The sequence below is a fragment of the Triplophysa rosa genome, linkage group LG16 (assembly GCF_024868665.1).
Source record: "Triplophysa rosa linkage group LG16, Trosa_1v2, whole genome shotgun sequence".
NCBI classification, from domain to species: domain Eukaryota; kingdom Metazoa; phylum Chordata; class Actinopteri; order Cypriniformes; family Nemacheilidae; genus Triplophysa; species Triplophysa rosa.
In genome coordinates, this window is record NC_079905.1 from 18,550,257 (window position 1) to 18,568,353 (window position 18,097).

The 18,097-nt window shown below is 36.5% G+C and overlaps 1 protein-coding gene across 5 annotated transcripts; it reads right to left on the reverse strand.

The window, feature by feature from the left end:
- Positions 1–9,243: 9,243 nt before the first annotated feature.
- On the reverse strand, positions 9,244–16,258 carry LOC130567450 (uncharacterized). 5 transcript variants are annotated; one of them, XM_057355548.1, is made up of 4 exons: positions 14,314–16,258; positions 10,753–10,881; positions 9,923–10,116; positions 9,244–9,599 (listed from the first exon to the last, which is right to left on the reverse strand). In XM_057355548.1, exons 1-4 carry the CDS (start codon positions 14,324–14,326, stop codon positions 9,426–9,428), a joined length of 510 nt encoding a protein of 169 aa, XP_057211531.1. In that variant the 5' UTR covers positions 14,327–16,258; the 3' UTR covers positions 9,244–9,425. The 5 variants fall into 5 exon arrangements, 4 of the variants coding, with proteins under 4 accessions (XP_057211531.1, XP_057211528.1, XP_057211530.1 ...); XM_057355545.1 differs by having other exon boundaries at positions 9,255–9,599; positions 9,923–10,881; positions 14,314–14,372; positions 15,623–16,258; XM_057355547.1 differs by having other exon boundaries at positions 9,258–9,599; positions 9,923–10,881; positions 11,665–16,258.
- Positions 16,259–18,097: the final 1,839 nt, after the last annotated feature.

Sequence of the window (18,097 nt, forward strand, 5' to 3'; positions counted from 1 at the left end):
TGTATGGGAACGTTGCCACCACTAATATGGCGGCGCCGTAGACTTCAGATGCAGCAACCAACGCATTGTCTAAATATTTCTTATATGTATGGATTACATATTTACTTATAGGTAAAAACTAAAACAGCCATCGAGCCACTCAAATTCACCAAAATAACAAATGAATCATTTTAACTTTACATCTATACTTTGCTTTTGGCTTGACACTTTAAACTGAGTAAGATTTTGAGTTTTGACCCAGGAGCTTGAACTATGTGTTCACTATTAAACAAATTAATATGTAGCTCCATCTAGCGGATATATAGAAGAACTACATACTATGTTATACTGAACAACTTGTTTGTTACACTGAATAAATGCTTTTTTTAATAGTTCACCCAGAATTTCCAATATCTTAATTCTACAGACAAACAAGGCATACACTGATTTGAAGTTGAAGTTCACAGTAACAACATCTGTCACAGTTTTTCTCGACTGCTTAAACATTTGTCCACTCTGACATCACATTTTCAAAACAATCAACACGGAGAGGCTGTAACTAAAGCTTATTAATCAAAATTGACTCATGTTGTTTGCAAAATGCTTAATCACTCACAAAACATTATAAACATGCAACAAATGCAAATATTAAAATTAATTTAATTATCAACCAAATTGGACGACAATACAGCTATCAATATGAAATATATGAAGTATATACTGTATATTTTCAGAAGTTCACATTCAGTCCGTTGGTTCCTGATGATTATGTCTCGAGCAGGCTCAACCAGGCCCGGCTGCAGGATGAAACCTGAGGGGCTTTAATGGCTGGAGACAAAAAAAACAACTTTAACAAACATGTTTTGATTTGTTCATATTCTGTGTTATGGATATGTAAACAACTGTTATGTGACTTGTTGAGGGCAGGACTATAATTAAAAACAAATCATAATTTTCAGAATTCCTCTTATTCTTGTTAATTTGTAACATTTTCAGATTTTGCTGTAGATGTATGTAAACGTTTGACTCCCCAAATAAAGAATCCTCTTGCTTTTTTATAATACTCGCGGTTAATTTTCTTAAGGGCAGGAGTTTAACATTTTTTTTCCAAAGTCTAAATGATAAATTAAAAATATTAGAAAAACATTCGCATGACAGAACAAAGATTTTGTAGAGCAATAATTTTTTCGTTCATTTCGCCGGTAGATTTGCACGAGGGTGCACGCGCTTTTCCGACTACTTGCTGGTGCTGCCATTTGTTTTTCAGGGAAGCACAACCGGTTTGTCTGTTACTGTGGATTATGCGTTTGATTTTTATATATATTCAATACTCAACGTCCTTCTATGGTAAGTAAATGGTGTCTTACAAAGACTTTTCGGTTTGTTACATCTGTGTTTGTGACGAATCTGGCTTTAATTTGTACGTCAGTGTAATGGACATACTGCAAAAACCACATTGAAGCCGCACACGGACACGTTACGAGAATCTAAAATATTACTATAATCCGACATAGATGATGCTGTTTACAGTCGAAATGTTAAACTATAAAAGATGACAAAGGTATAAATAGCAATCCGTTTTGCTGTAATTCACTCCGCTGCAGCTGCGATCTCCATTAGTCACATTAGAAGCCAAATCTACTCTCCTACAATCTTATTATTGTCTCCAGACTTCCCCACGCTATTGTTATAATATAAAAAGAGTTTATTATCAATTATTTGATGATAATATTATAAAAAAACATATATTAATTATAAAAATTGCTAAGTCTGCTGTTGGAGACTTGCCATTGGCTGTTGTTTTGAATAACTAATGACGCAGGTCTAATCTAGGCCTGGAGCTGTTGTTCATACCGGTTGTTGGGTGAGTGTTGTTGGCTCGCGCTCCTCTTTTGTAAAAAAAAAAAAANGGTTCAAACTTTGACATGTGCCAATCCCGAAGGGGCTGAATCAAGAACGTAGAGCAAAAGTAGCAGAAATACAGTGTATAGGAGGAACAGATGTTTGTAGTGACAATGAAAGAAATAATGTCATTTTGTACTTACCTTGTTTCTGTTTGTATACATTTACATGTATTATAAAACACATTAAGTTGCACTACGTACATCGCACTTTATTTTATTTCATTACTAAAATGACATTACAATTCGTTTGTTTACATACTTGCACTATTTGTGCACATGCTTGCAAATTTAAATGTATAAATGCGCAACACAAGGTTCCAAACAGCAACCTCTTGCACCCGAGGCTTGCAGTTTATCAGATGTGCCACTCAGTTGACGTGCTTGACTCAGCATCCCGAGGAGAGCTTTTAGAGGTTCAAACTTTGACATGTGCCAATCCCGAAGGGGCTGAATCAAGAACGTAGAGCAAAAGTAGCAGAAATACAGTGTATAGTAGGAAAAGATGTTTGAAGTGACAATGAAAGAAATAATGTCATTTTGTACTTACCTTGTTTATGTTTGTATACATTTTCATGTTTTATAAACCACTTTAAGTTGCACTATGTACATCGCACTTTATTTTATTTCATTACTAAAATGACATTTCATTTGTTTACATACTTGCACTATTTTTGCACTTATTTACAAATTGAAACGTGCAACACAACAAGGTTCGAACCAGAGACCTCTTGCAGCCGAGACATGCAATTTATCAGGTGTGCCATTCAGTTGGTGTGCTAGACCCAGCAGCGTTCAAGGGTTATAAGCAATTAAAGCATAATAAAACTTTAAGGGTACGTTTGGGACTGTAATTTGGTGACGTGTCAAATTTGGTGCCGATATATCATACGGTTCAAAAGATATCACGATTGATGACAAATTTCAAAATGGCGGACAAGCCGATCATGCAATCGTGACAGAATCATAATCGCACGATTCGGCATGACACGAGGAATCCGTAGACACCGAGATCTCGGTTTTCTGACAAACATTTCAAAAGTTACGAGCAAAAATAGCCATTTTTCAAATCTAATTTCCCCACCCCCAGTCCGAGGTGTCGATGAAGCGTACCAAGTTTCTTATCGATAGATCCATAAATGTTTGAGATACGGCCTAAGATCCATTTTTGGGTCAACTTTGAAAAGTTTGCGGCATCGTAACTTTTGAGCAACAGCGAAAATCTCCATTCCGGAGCATCTCTTCTATTCTACGTCCAAAGATCGTCTCAGCCGATTTTCGTGACAATCGGTCACAATTTCTAGGACTAGTAGCGAAAAAATGCAATATTGTACTTTCAAGATGGCCACTGTAATGGGTGGAGTCTTAGTGTAAGGCATGGAATTCGATGAGCGTGACGAATGCATGACGTGTGCTGAGTACAATTTTTGTACATCAATGAGTTCAAAAGTTACAGCCGTTTGAAAAGTGCATTTTTTAACTGTTGGTGGCGATATAGAGTGAGTGCTAGAGACCCCATACTTGGTCACATGACTAATGAGTACCACCTCTACGAGTGTGCTAATTTTCACCATTTTCCTACGTACGGTTCAGAGGGCTACCATAGACTACCATTGGTTAAGAATAATAACAATACTAACAGGAACAACAGTGGCCATAGCCCCTTCGGGGCTTGGCCCCTAAAAAAGATATTTTAAACAGAAATGTCAGGCTTCTGAAAAGTATGTTCCTTTCTATGCACTCAATGTTTGGTTGGGTCTCCTTTTGCATGACTTACTGCATCAATGCGGCGTGACATGGAGGCAATCAGTCTGTGGCACTGCTCAGGTGTAATGGAAGCCCAGGTTGCTTTGATAGCAGCCTTCATGTCATCTGCATTGTTGGGTCTGGTGTCTCTCATCTTCCTCTTGACAATACCCCATAGATTATCTTTGGGGTTCAGGTCAGGCGGGTTTGCTGGCCAATCAAGCACAGTACCTCCATGGTCATTGAACTAGCTTTTGGTACCTTTGGCAGTGTGGGCAGGTGCCAAGTCCTGCTGAAAAATGAAATCAGCATCTCCATAAAGCTTGTCAGCAGAAGGAAGCATGAAGTGCTCTAAAATTTCCTGGTAGATTTTAAAATTTCCTTTTTCACGATATTCTAATTTTTTTAGATGTACCTGTACAAGGACTAGACAAGGCTTTGTAGCGAAACGAACAGGCACAGGACATCAAACACAAGGGCATTAAATAGAGAACCAAATGAAGAGGGGAACAGGTGCGGGGCATGAAATCATTAACAATCAATTATGAGAAAGGGCGGTAACAGAGACGAGACTAGAGAGAGCGCATGGCACGCCAAAACAAACAATGCCATGTCTCTCTCACACTAAATACGTGGGTCTGTCATGATCCTGCCACAAGACTAAGAAAAACATGACCAAATAACACCTTCACAACTTCCAGACAAGAGAAGAATTAATCCGGATGCGTCTGTCTTCTGTTACATCACCGAAAAACACCAGTGACCCAGTTCCTGAGGAAGTCATACATGGAAATGAAATCACACTGCCTGAACATTATTTTACTGAAGATGTTGTTTGCTCATATCATGAGATATTCCAAGCCTTCTCCATACATTTTATTCTTTTTAGTCTTATGCAGGCTGAAATTAATTTGATCCCGCCAAAAAATGCTTTTTAGAGCTTGTTCGGCTATTTCAGAAGTCTTATCTACCCATCCTATTCTTGACGCTTTTGTATTTGCACACTTGAACACTGTATTTTTCCTTGCATTCTCTTTATTGTTTTGATTGACAAACATTGACATATTTACCTCTTGGAGAGTGTTCTTCACTCATGTTTTTCTTTATCATGGAGAGGATAATGTCATCATCCACCACTTTTATCTCATATGGACGTCCAGGATTTGTTTTGTTTTTCTCAGAATGTACCAAATTGTTGATTTGGCTGCTGTTAATGTTCCTGGCATCTTTCTGATGGATGTGTTGTGTTTTTAAAATCTAACTATGGTCTGTTTCACTTGCATGGAGATCTCCCTGAACCCCATGATGTGGGTTCACAGCAACAGCTTCCAAATGCAAACACCACCTGAGTGAGTGCACACACCAGGAGAATCAACTCCTGACCTTTAACATGCTTCATTCATGATGAAATTAAGGAAAATCTAAAAGCTCTTCTCGGGATGCTGAGTCAAGCACGTCAACTGAGTGGCACATCTGATAAACTGCAAGCCTCGGGTGCAAGTGGTCGCTGGTTCATTTATACATTTCAATTTGCAAGTATTTGCACAAATAATGCAAGTATGTAAACAAACAAATTGTAATGTCATTTTAGTCATGAAATAAAATAATGTGCAATGTACGTAGTGCAACTTAAAGCTTTATAATACATGTAAATATATACAAACAGAAACAAGGTAAGTACAAAATGACATTCTTTGCGGTTTTACTTTGTTGTCACCTATGTTTCTCGACCTGTGTGGGCATGCTGTGGGAAGTGTGGGCATACTGGGAGAAGTGTGGGTTGGGTGTGGTGGGTACGCTGGGTAAAGTGTGTGCGCTGGGCAAAGTGTGGGCTTGGCCCTGGTGGTGCTGCTTGCAGTTCTTGTTTTTATTGATCTTATGTAATATTCAAATTTTCTGAGACACTGAATTTTGGGTTTTCATTATCTGTAAGCCATAATCATCAAAATTTCAAGAAATAAAGGCTTGAAATATTTCACTCTATGTGTAATGAATCTATATAATATATGGGTTTCACTTTCTGAAATGAGTGACAAAAAATATTGACCTTTTTCGTGATACTCTGAATTTTTTGAGATGTACCTGTATATTGATCCTGATCCATAACCGTAAGTCATAGTTTAGTCTGGTCCACGTCAGTTTATGTCAAGTGTTTAGTAGTTTATTGTTCCTGTCGAGTTTGTTATTTATATTACCCTTGTCATTGATGTTTTACCCCCTCGTGAGTTTTTGCTTTGTGTTTTATATTAAAGTCCTTGTTCTCAACCACCTCCTGTCTGCAACTGGGTTCTCTGCCGTGCACAATCATGACACTGAACCCCATGATGTGGGTTCACAGCAACAGCTTCCAAATGCAAACACCACACATAGAATCCACTCCAGACCTTTAACATGCTTCATTTATGATCAAATTGTTTAAGGAAAAGCCCATACATGTGAATAAAACCGCTTTTGATTCAACTGTCCAAATACGTTTGGTCCCTTGAAAAAGGGGGATCTTCATTTTAAAGAGCTGTAATTCCTAAAGCCTTCAGCTAATCTGGTTGTGAATACAGTCCAAATAAAGATGAGAGTGTGCACTTTAAGACAATATCCATTATAAAACTGTAACTCGAATACACTTTGAAACACAGCTAAAAGCTTCTGTCCAAATATTTATGAGCCTAACTGTATGTATTAATCTGTCTAGTACAAATAGAATGTACTATGGTTTAGATTAATTTGATCAGTACAGCCTATACAGCACAATATCTTATTTATGAGGGCTTTTTATTTACAAAAATAACTTGTGCAAAATTGTACACTATATAACAATTACCATTCTGCAAATACTTGTTTTTATTACACGAGAGTTCCTAAACAAACAACTGTGAAAACTTGCAAAACTGCATAATAATTGAATATAAATTTGAACATGCTCACTTTTCATGATTTTTAGCATTAATTCTGTTAGACCTAATTCCTGTTTAGTGCTCAGTTTCCCTTTATTAGATGTTCCTCTTGATATAAATAATCCCACCCCCCCCCACCCTACATATCTGAAACGCACTTACGACTCTTTACTTTCAAACATTGGCTTGAATGTCCCACCCCATGCATCATTCTTGTCTATATATTACAAACTGTAATGGAGCAGAACTTCTGTATCAACTTGTGTATCTTTTGTGGTAAGATTTTATATTTTACCAAATTTATATGATTTATTTATTTGACCAATTCTCTATTTTAGATTTCTGTAAGTAATGAATCACAATAAAGTGATTAATTACTAATAGTTATTTTGCTAAGTAAACGTTTCTTTTTTTTATATTGAGTCTAAATTTGTAAATGTTTAGGCTATGTGAAATGTATTCCAACAGTCAGAAGCATTATATGGAGCGATTGATTTGAAAATGGAAAAAAGTATGGCATTGCAGGAATTACATTTTAGACTCTAACCGTTTTAATATACTGAACATTATGCAGTACATTCAAAACTACTACAATTACAAATGTGTGTATAACAATTTTTCCAAATGTCCTTTTAAGGCAGGAACCATTGTTCTGAAATAAGAGTGAACTTCCTTTATAAAATGTCTCTGTCTCCATCTGCTTTGAGACCTTTAAAAACTGTATGACCTTAAAAGGATACTCTGCAGAAAGACACGAATTCTGTCATGAATTATTCACCCTCAAGTCTTTCGTTAACCCTACCCTTATCAAAAATAAGTATTCTTTAAGTTCCTTTTTTTAGTATATTTAAGTAAAGTCCAAGTATATTTTTAACTATACTTTATGTATTAAGTATACTAATATCAATAGACTAGTAGTATGCTTGAAAGTGTACTATTTGAATACTGCTTGAGACTAAATTGGCCCACTTTTTAGTTAATAAAAGTATACTTTTAAGTGTACTTTAAGTGTAACAGTAGTAAACTTTAGAGTACACAACAAGTTTACAATTAGGTTTTCATTTGTACTACAACTATGCTCCATGCAAACTTGTACTGATAGTTTACTAGTTCAATACTTTTAGCACGTTTAGTCTATGATAGTGCACTTTGAAGTTTACTCCAAGTAAACTATTAGCTAAGTAGTTTTTATACTGCAAGTGTACTTAGTAGGTTATCTTTAGGTGTACGGGTAGTTTACTAGTTCATTACTTGTAGCACAGTTGTCATTGATAAAAGTACACTTTGAAGTTTACTCTCAGTAAACTACTAACTTTTATGAACATACTATTTAGATATTATTTTTGCACTTGAAATACTTGAAATATACCTCAAACTGTACATGAACAGGTGACTCAAAATCATTAATTACATTAACATATTCATGTTCACCTTACTAGGAAAACATTAGGAAACTCATACGTATCAGATTTTGAAGTAAGCTTAACCAACAAAATAAGTGAATTCAATTTTATTCAATTCAAATGTATTTCTATAGCACAATTTAAATCTTTCACAGCTTTACAAATACATATTAATATCATAAGTATATAAATATAATAAGAAGTGACAGAAGTATAAAACAGGAAATTATGCAATAGACATAATAAATAGAAAACTTTTCTATAAATACAAAAATAATAACCAAAGGGAGTCAGAACATTCATTTGTGGTCCGGTAATGATATGATTAAGGTGTGTACATGTCTTTACTGCACTTCGATAGTGTGACTTAAATAGGAATACTCCGCCTGTCTTAATTCAATTTTTTGCTTACTTCGATTATGATTTTAGACGGATTAAGGTAATCAAAAAGCTCTATTTACATGGTACATTCTTAATCAGAGTATTGTCTTAATCGTGTTAATATTGGAATATTGTTGACCATGTAAAAGTGGTCACTGTTGACCATGTAAACGTGGTCATTGCTGAAATAGTCAATGTCATTCCAATGGTTCAGCTTTAGTTATATAAAGTGAGAAGGACAAAAATAAACAAAATACCAACTATATTCAACAATTTCCTGACTTCCGTAGTTTTCTACTGTGCGTTCACAAGAGCATCTGGGGTCAACACTGCACAATGCATGCGTGTGGTGCTGGCAAGCATGCATCTTGGTGGTCTCGTGAATGTGCATTGGAAACTAACACGGAAGTCAGGATTATAGTTGAATATAGTCTGTATTTTTGTTTGTTTGCACACAAAACGTATCTTCATTGCTTTATATAATTAAACATAAACCATGGGAGTGACATGGACTATTTCAACAATGTCTTTACTCACTTTCAGTGCTTTGAAGTTTGGTTGCATTGCAGTCTATGGAGCAGTCAGAAAGCTTGACCTCAACAAAACTATTTTAATTTGTGTTCTGAAGATAAAAAAAGATCCTAGAGTTGACAAACGACTTGAGGGTGAGAATAAACCTTTAATGTCTGAACAACTGAAAATATATCAGTTTGAATGGCTTTATTGGCACTTCAAATTAAAATAAAATATACGAAAGTTTGCAAAAGTGGTGCCAACATTCGTCTGAAGCTGATCGCAGATGCAATGCAATGATGTCACTAATATGCTAATTAGTACATTGAGAACCAATTCTGAATCTATTCGTGACCTTAAGAATAGACTTTGATTTGAATCGTAAGTGACCAAGAAATTCTAAAAGTGCTAAAATGCTTACAGGTTTTGCACCCAAAAATACATCATCTCTGCGGTACTGTATGAATACTATTTAACAAAGCCCTGGAGCAGATTGTGACTTCAAGAATCTAATTGTGAGGTTTCAATCAATTACCACTCCATGGCAGATGAAGTCATACCCAACTGCATGATAATTTGAATTCAAATTGACAAAACAATAGTAACTTCATTTACAAACATAAACTTACATCAGCATCGAGAGACTCAACAAGGCATTTGAGCGCTCCATCCCCTGAGCATCTCTCTCGATACAACTGCAAAAAGGTTGGTACGTACTCGTCGAGGCCATCAAAAAAGGCTTTCCCAAGGTCTTTAGCCATTATGCGTCGAAATTCTGCTGCAACCTAATCAAACACAAAACATACGTTCACACTGCACTCTGATTTTTTTCAGTCACTGTTTTCAGTATATGTGCAAAATATCATTCAAGATTACTGCTCACAGTGGTGTTACTAAAATCTTTATCATTGGCTAACTTTACAAATATTTTTACATCATGTTTACCTCACTCTGTTAAAAAAAGTTTTAACATTTTAATAAGACTAAACAATGCAGAAAAAAAACATGGTCAGTTTTTATATTAGATGCATCAACATACTTGACCCTTCATCTTCAAGGCAATGTTAAAATGGTCATGGTAATTCATGCTTTAGGTAAGTATACTTGCCTGTCTCTGTGTAAATAAGGCTGGCCACCTCTTCTTCACATCTTTAACCAAGGGCACCTCTGAGATTACTTCTTTTCGCCTTAATGAAAATGTGTTGTCCATTAGCGCATCAACTTGCTTCCAAGCCACTTTCTTTTTCTTCATCTCATTCTCTAAGGCACATCTGTCAACTTCAAGGCTGTCAAAGCTTTTGCCTGTTGGTAAGTTTGGAAGAAAATTTACTTCAGACTTCCTGGCCTTCTTCGTTACCCTGGTTTTATCCCCTGAATCAGACGTCTCACGGCAATTCACAGAGAGCTCTGCACATCCCGATATGCGAAGCTTTTGCCTAAAATTCCCCATTTTAAACTTCAAGCTGAAATTCCAACCAGACCATCCGCAGGCCGTTGGTCCAGGCTCTTTCAAACATGGGTGTTTTTCTACTAAGGCTTTTGCAACAGCGTTATATTCGTTGTTGTTCGGGTATGCTTTAATAGCATAGATGGCTTCTGCCAGCTTATCAAGAATGTCACTTTTCATCTCTCTGGTGATGTTCAAAAGAGACCCATTTTTAGAGTATGCATCATTCCCTTGCTTGAGCTGCAGTTCAGTGCTGGACGAGAAAGTGGGCACAGGAAATGGATCTGGCCATTTTTGAGTATGTGAGGCAGGTGTGTGAGGCAAGTCAGTGTCAATGGAGGAGTCTGAGATTTGATTACCACTGGCTGTCACCACAGCACCCTTCTGTATAACTTTAAGAGTTGCTCTCCCTTGAGGTAAGTCTGACATGTTGGACAAATTGCAAAGCTCATTTTGAAATTCTGGGTCTTCAAACTGCAGAATGAAATCACCTTGCAAGCCTAGTTCTTGCCGAAGTATGTTGACCAGCTCATCTACAGTTTCTGGGAGGCTTTCAACTGAAACTCTTCTGATGTCATCAGGGGTAATGATCACTCTAAATAGCATGGTTTCTCTGGGTACTGAAAAGAACAACAACAAAAAACACTTTAGACACTGAATAAAATATTAGACATTGAAGTGAATTACATCCGATATCTGGTCCCAAACCTGTATTTATTTCTTTGTTCTGCTGAACACACAGGAATATATTTGGAAGATTGTCAAAACTTATTCCCCATTGACTCATAGTATTTATTTTCCCTACAATGGCAGTAAGTGGTGGATGAGATCTGACATTCTTCCAAATGTCTTCCTGTGTGTTCAGCAAAACAAAGACATTTATTCCATGTGAGGGTGAATAAATGATGACAAGATTTTCATTTTTGGGTTCAGTATCCCATTAACATGTATACAGACATGACGTTTTGTTATATAAACAACCCATGTGTAAATAAAAAAACATGTAAATTCTGTCATCATTTACTCACCCTCTTGACATTTCAAACCGGTATGACTTTCTTTCTTGTGCAAAACACAAAAAAAGATAGTTTGAAGAATGTCGATAACCAAAAACCATTGGTCCCTATTTACTTCAACCGTATGGACAAAAACCAATGCAAGTCAATGTAACAGGTTTTCTGTTACCAACATTCTTCCAAATATTTTTTGTTTTGCAGAAGAAAAAGTCATAAGTTTGAAATGTCAAGAGGGTGAGTACATGATTTTGAGGGTGAACTTACTCCTTTAATAAAGGCTCTTATCAATAATTATCTATATTGAATATGAAACATAATATCAATTATAATTTTTTTGCTGTATCGCTCAACCCTAGCTAATGGTTTGTGAAATGACTAGTACTGTACCCTAGTGAAGCAGAAAAGCAACCGGAGAGATGAAATGTCTTCCTTGCACTGTGTACAATGAGAGTGGAGCATAGTGATTCAAATCCTCAGGGTCTATGATGATAACATCAGAGGAAAGGCTCCTGCACAATTCAAAACAACGAAGGTGCTCCACATACCATGCTGTATACTTCTCAATCATAAAGGAAGCTTTCTGAGCTACAATAAGCAGTTTCATTATTTTTCCAAAGTCTGGCAGTCCACTGGTTTGGCCGAAAGACACAAACATGCCTTCAGAATATTTGGTTCCATGCAAGCAAGCAGTTGAAGCAAGGCCAACAGACTCCACACCACTGTATTTCCTTTGAACAGCTGTTTTGACAGAAAACTCCAAAATGTCCGGAGAAACATTTGTGACATTTGTGACTTCCAATGCTGGTTTGAAGATGGTAGGCATATCTAGATGGTAAGCTAGTAGGAGCTGATGGTGTGTGGCAAGGGTTAACAGAATGTTTTTAAAATTGTTAACATCCCGTACAACTTTTTTAAAAAAGCTATGTTTGCCTTCGAAACGGATAGTCCAAAAATCCAGCACTGGACCGAAGACCTTAACAAGGTGTGGGTAGTGTTCTATATAATGGTGTTTGGGACGCAACTTCAAATCTGGAAGAAACTCCTGGAGTAATTTCCGGTGGTCAGAAATTTTGCATTCCAGGTAGCAGAGAGATTCATCTGTGAAACTTGAGCTTGACAAAATTTCAACAATGTCTTTCACTTCCATGAGAACACCCCATGCTTTGTGATCCTCTGGCACCAAATGGCCAATCATGAGGGGAAGCATGCGCAGCAGAGTCCAATTTTCATGACCGTTTCCCCCAATTGTCCCTTTGGCATGGAATGACAATGGTATTTTCTGAGGTCGATTAAGTTTGTCAGAAAATGTATAAGGAAATGTCTGAATCACAGAGTTCAGTTCATCCAGTGTAAACAATTTGCTGGAAATGAAAGCATGCAAACAAATGCTTATCTCAACAGGAACTATGCCCTCTAATAAATCGTGCAGAAAGTCTGGAGGGAACCCTCTAGCAGTCTCAAAATAAGACAGTTTGTTCAGTACACAGTCCTTCTTTATGCCATCAACATTCCCCAATTTTTCATTGTCTTGCAATTTTGACACACAACTATCTATATCTTTTTGGGTTCTAAGTGGGAACACTTCACTTCTGACTTCATGCTTTTGAACATCTGTCCGACTTGCCAAGCAAAATCTGCAGTATTTCTCTGTGTTAAAACTTTCCTGAAACCCAGCTAAAGAGTGTGCTCCCAAGTTATCAGATGACACATACAGTATTGTACCAGTTATACTTGCACCTAACTTCTGTACATAAATGCCTTGCTTTTCCAGCAGTTCAATATCTTTTACAAGAGGTGCTAAAATTACTTCATATCCAAAGGTTTTGATATCAGTGCTGTAACACAAGGTTGCAAGATAGATAGAGGAGAGGGAAGACCTGTATTTAATGGGTAAATTAGCAATCACCCAATAGACACCACATAGCTTGTGTTTTTTTTTTGAAGTACCTAAAGGGTTACATATTTCGAACTCATCAATATACAAACCTAAAGCAATGTGATATTCTTCCCCAACAAAGAGCTGATTTTCTTTGTAATTCAAACTATCATAAAACGATCTATACTGACCAGTCTGTGACCTTGACCTGCTACTGTCTTGGAGAACTTTTTCTAGTACTTCATCTCTATTTAGCAGCTCAGACAGAATGTTTAAGATTGGCACATAAACAAAATTTCTTTTTCTTGCACCATCCAAAACATATTCAACAGGGTCAATAACTGTGTACTTTTCTTTATAATATTTCAACCTTTTATGATTTGTGCTCAGAGGACCCGTTGTGCTAAGTAAATTGAATGGGTTTGTCTTCTGAATAATATCAGACACTAGAGTCAGTACAGTGCTATTAGGACTACAGTCATGCTGCTCTAAAACATTTCTAATCAACTTCTGGGCTGAATCCTGAGACAGAACTGATATTTCATAAAGCTCTTCCACTATTTCCTGAATTGCAGATTTAGAAACATGCAAAACTGTTTGCATTCGTAATAACAAAGCAGCAAGACTGCATTTGACATTGTCTTCATTGTCCTCATTGTCTTGGGGTTCACTCTCTTCAGCTAAAGACAGTTCTAAATCATTTCCAGTGGACTCAGCTTCTATACTGTCAGTAGAGTCCTCTCTCCCGTAAATGAGCTCAACCCTTAAATCTTTCAGACCAGATGCACAATGATATTTACTCTTGTGTGCTTTAAAAGTATTATATACACTTGATTTGAAGGAACACTCTTTAAAAGGACAGTTCACAGTTTCTTTGTTTTTTGTGTGCTTTCCCAAGTGAGCAAAGTATTTGCTCAAATTAGTAAATTCACAAAAAATGCATAACTCACAGACAAGGCGAGTGCTTACTGACACTGGGTTTGAAAGTGTTTCGTGTTGGGAAATTAAGTGATTTCTTAAGCCAACTTGAGATCTAAATGAACAGGGGCATCCAGAGTATAAGCAGGGAAAAGGACATAACCTTCCATGTTGCCCATGTTTAATTTTGTAATGTCTTAGAAAAATCCTTCGGTTTCTTGAAGTAAATGTGCAAAACTTACAGCTCCAAACCATAGATCAGTTCCAAACCATAAAGCAGAATCCAGTGCACCTTGTATTTCTGCAGAAAAGAAAAGAAAACTTCAGCACACTTGAATTAATAAATAAGCTGTGATATAGGCTAAATATTAAGTGGGATATTGTAAAGACAACATATTGTTTTCAAACTTAAACAATTGGCTAAACTTAGAGCAATGTTTAGCACTAATGTATTTAATTCAAGATGTGTGGAGTACATTAAAGACAGACATATGTATAACGTGCAGGTAAGAATATGCATAAACATGCAGATAATACCTCTATGTGACAGACGGATCATAGAGATCAGATTATAAATGTGACAGGGAGTGAGTGACCGCTAATATTAACCAATCTGAAGAGATCATGTAACGTTAGCGTTGGATAGAGGGTGAGCGATCGCAGTATCAGCTCACTGCAGGCAAACAATGTGCGCACAGTAATTATCAAACGTTTTCTACAGAATTGAAAACAGGTTGCACCACAACAATTGTTTACCCAAATTCACCCTACATTGCAAGAAAGAGCAAAGTTGCACGAAATGTGACGTGCATCCAGCTGACGTCGATTTGTGCTAACTTTACCCTTTCCTATCTCGCTAACGTTATATCCATACAAAAAATAGGACCCCTCCCCCCAGCAGTACAATGCGGCCTCGTGCCTCTGAACTGCTCACAGCCATGCTGAGCTATATCACACCAACTCACTCGAGTTATACTGCTACACGAATACAACTAATATTTTAAATGTGAAATTAACATGAGATGTAAAGAACATGAGATCTAATCATGGGGTCAATAAAACCATTACAAGTATTAGGCGGACGCACATAACGTTAAGGTAAATTTAGAAACGGGAGCAAAAAAAACGTACAACTATATACAACATTGTCAACAAAATATATGTATTACACGTTTATTTATTGTCTTTACTGAAATGGACAATTGGATGAATGGGAAAAAAGTAAATGTGTTTGCCAATCACATCAATTAAACTAACGTTACTATGGAAAGTAGTGTGGAGGCTTTAAAATCTAATGCTTGGTTGCCAGTTTTGTAAAGATGACACAATAAAACCGACTCAAAACACGTCGTGCCGTTAGGCCTAACGTTAAATGAAAAAAAGCCGTTGGGAACTTGGGAATCTTCCCTCAGAAAACTTTCGTGGCTAAAAACGTATTTCTGATTAAATTTAACGTTACCTTCCAAAACAAGACAAAACGTTCTATCTAAACCTTTTATAATTGTAATACAAAAACACAATTAAGGATATTCAATTTTACGTTCTACTTACCAAAAACTATCTTTAATGAATCCGTTTCTGATGACAAAATGGCGCCTTCTCTTCTCTCCTCAGATCAGCTCGACTACTCCCCTCCCCCACAGTGGTAGTGACGTCGAGTCTGATTCATTTCCGCGAACCGGCTCATTCGGTTCATTTTGTGTCTTGCGTATACTGTACCTGTATACTCCGGCTGTAATTACGTCAGAACGGGTCAGGACCGGCTCTAAAGAACGATTCGTTCAAGAGTCGAAGATCACTACACAGTGGTACCGTTCACTCATGCGTGTGATAAACAGGACCCGTCCTCAATCATGAAACACGAGCAGAACACATTTTAGTGTAAATCGTTCGTAATGGATTCACAATTTGTATAAATCTAAATTAGGAAAATTTATTTTCACCTCCAAAATGTTTTCAAACCAGTTATATTGTTCCCACTCGCACAATTAATGGCTGAAAAGATTATTTTCACTATTAAATCATATATCCCATTTTACGTTATTACACTAGTTTTCAATCGTTTTACAACCAATATGATCAAATATTTACTTACCACATTTGAGAAGAGTAAAGTTTAAACATGGTATTGATATGGTCTTCGGTCTGCTGTGCTCTGCACAAAATCTCGCGATAAATGATGCGAATGCGTGATTTGGGTTGACTCAACAAATGTTTTTAAGTTGAGACAACGAACACTCTCTTGGGCTTGAAACTTACTAACACGTCTATTGATAGATATGGAGGACTAAACCTGCAAAAATTATAAATAAATAAATGTATAAATAAATAAATATATAAACAAATAACTGTAATAATATGAAAATAAATAAAGGAATGAATGGTTTGATAAAACAAAATAATTCGTTTTAGCTATTATTGATCTTAGCTTTAACTTTTCTTTTCATTTTTTAAATTGATTTATTTTTTTTTGTGTCCATTTTTTAATTATTTTTAATTATTATTATTATTTATTTTTAGATTATTTTATTTATCATTTCCTTTTATTTTTACATTTATTTATTTATACGTTTATTTATTTTTATATTTATTTATTATCGCATGTATTTATTTCCACTTTTATTTATTTATTCTTGTATTTATTCTTACTTTTCTGTGCCTTGTATGATAATTAGATGGGTTGGTCTTGCCTACTATTGGTTCAGCGTAGATTGAAGCGTTTGATCGATTACTCTTGACTTGCTTTGGACTAACGTCACGTCACTCACTGATCATTTGCTTCGTGTATAACGTTAAGTAACTATGGCGGGCGCACAATTAGCTAGAGAGTTACAGCATTTAGCCAATGAAGTCGATAACCATGCATCAAATGACTGTGTGTCATTCAGATTAGGTGCGTTTATTGATGATTTATTACAGATTGACGGCGAGATAAATGACAAAGTTCTCCCTCGGTTGTTAGCCTCTTTGCAGCACATTCAAAGTCTGTGCGAGTCAGAGGGTGCTATGGTGGCGTTACAGTTCAACTGGTGAAAATCATAAAGCACAAAATGTAATAAGGTTTAACTACACAGATGAGCTTGTAAACCGAAGTCGCAAGCTAACGCTTTGTCAAAGTGATAGTTATAAGCAGCCTTTCGGTTAGAAAAAGCGTAAAGATTTAATGTAATTTGATGTAACATAATGTAAATGAATTGAGACATAGTGAACTTAAGTCACAAGTTAACACGGTAGTAATGAGCATCGTTCTTTCACTACAGGGGCCATCAAATGGAAACCATTCCTTCTAAAAAGACGTGGTTACTAAACGGTACTCGTAAACTACATTCCATAAGAGATAAATAACACAGAGGTCACAAGTTAAGACGGGCATATTCCCTTGATTCATCCAGCTGCATATTGTTGTGTGACATCTTGATATTATTGCAAAGATCCGCAGCAGCTAGCATTGCGAAATAGCTTAGTGTGATTGTTACCGTAGTGACACGCTGCCTCGCTTTATTGTATGGGTACGAATCCCGTGTCAAATCGCTTTATTTATTTTTTCACCTCGCTTCAGCCGTTACGGGCGATCATACCAATAATTTGCAATCTTAACAAGAATGTCAAAATCATGTAACAAGAAAGTCTGTGTTTATTAGACATCTTAATATCAAGTCGTCTTGTGCTTTCAGAATCGACGAATCTGCTGAGGTCGTTCATGCACCTCTTTGGCAGAGGACCTGTAACCGGAACTTGGTCACCACCTTAGCACCCCCTGACTCGCACAGATTTTGAAGAACTTTGTCATTTATCTCGCTGTCAATCTGTAATAAATCATCAATAAACGCACCTAATCTGAATGACACGCAGTCATTTGATGCATGGTTATCGACTTCATTAGCTAAATGCTGTAACTCTCTAGCTAATTGTGCGCCCGCCATAGTTACTTAACGTTATACACGAAGCAAACGATCAGTGAGTGACGTGACGTTAGTCCAAAACAAGACAAGAGTAATCGATCAAACGCTTCAATCTACGCTGAAC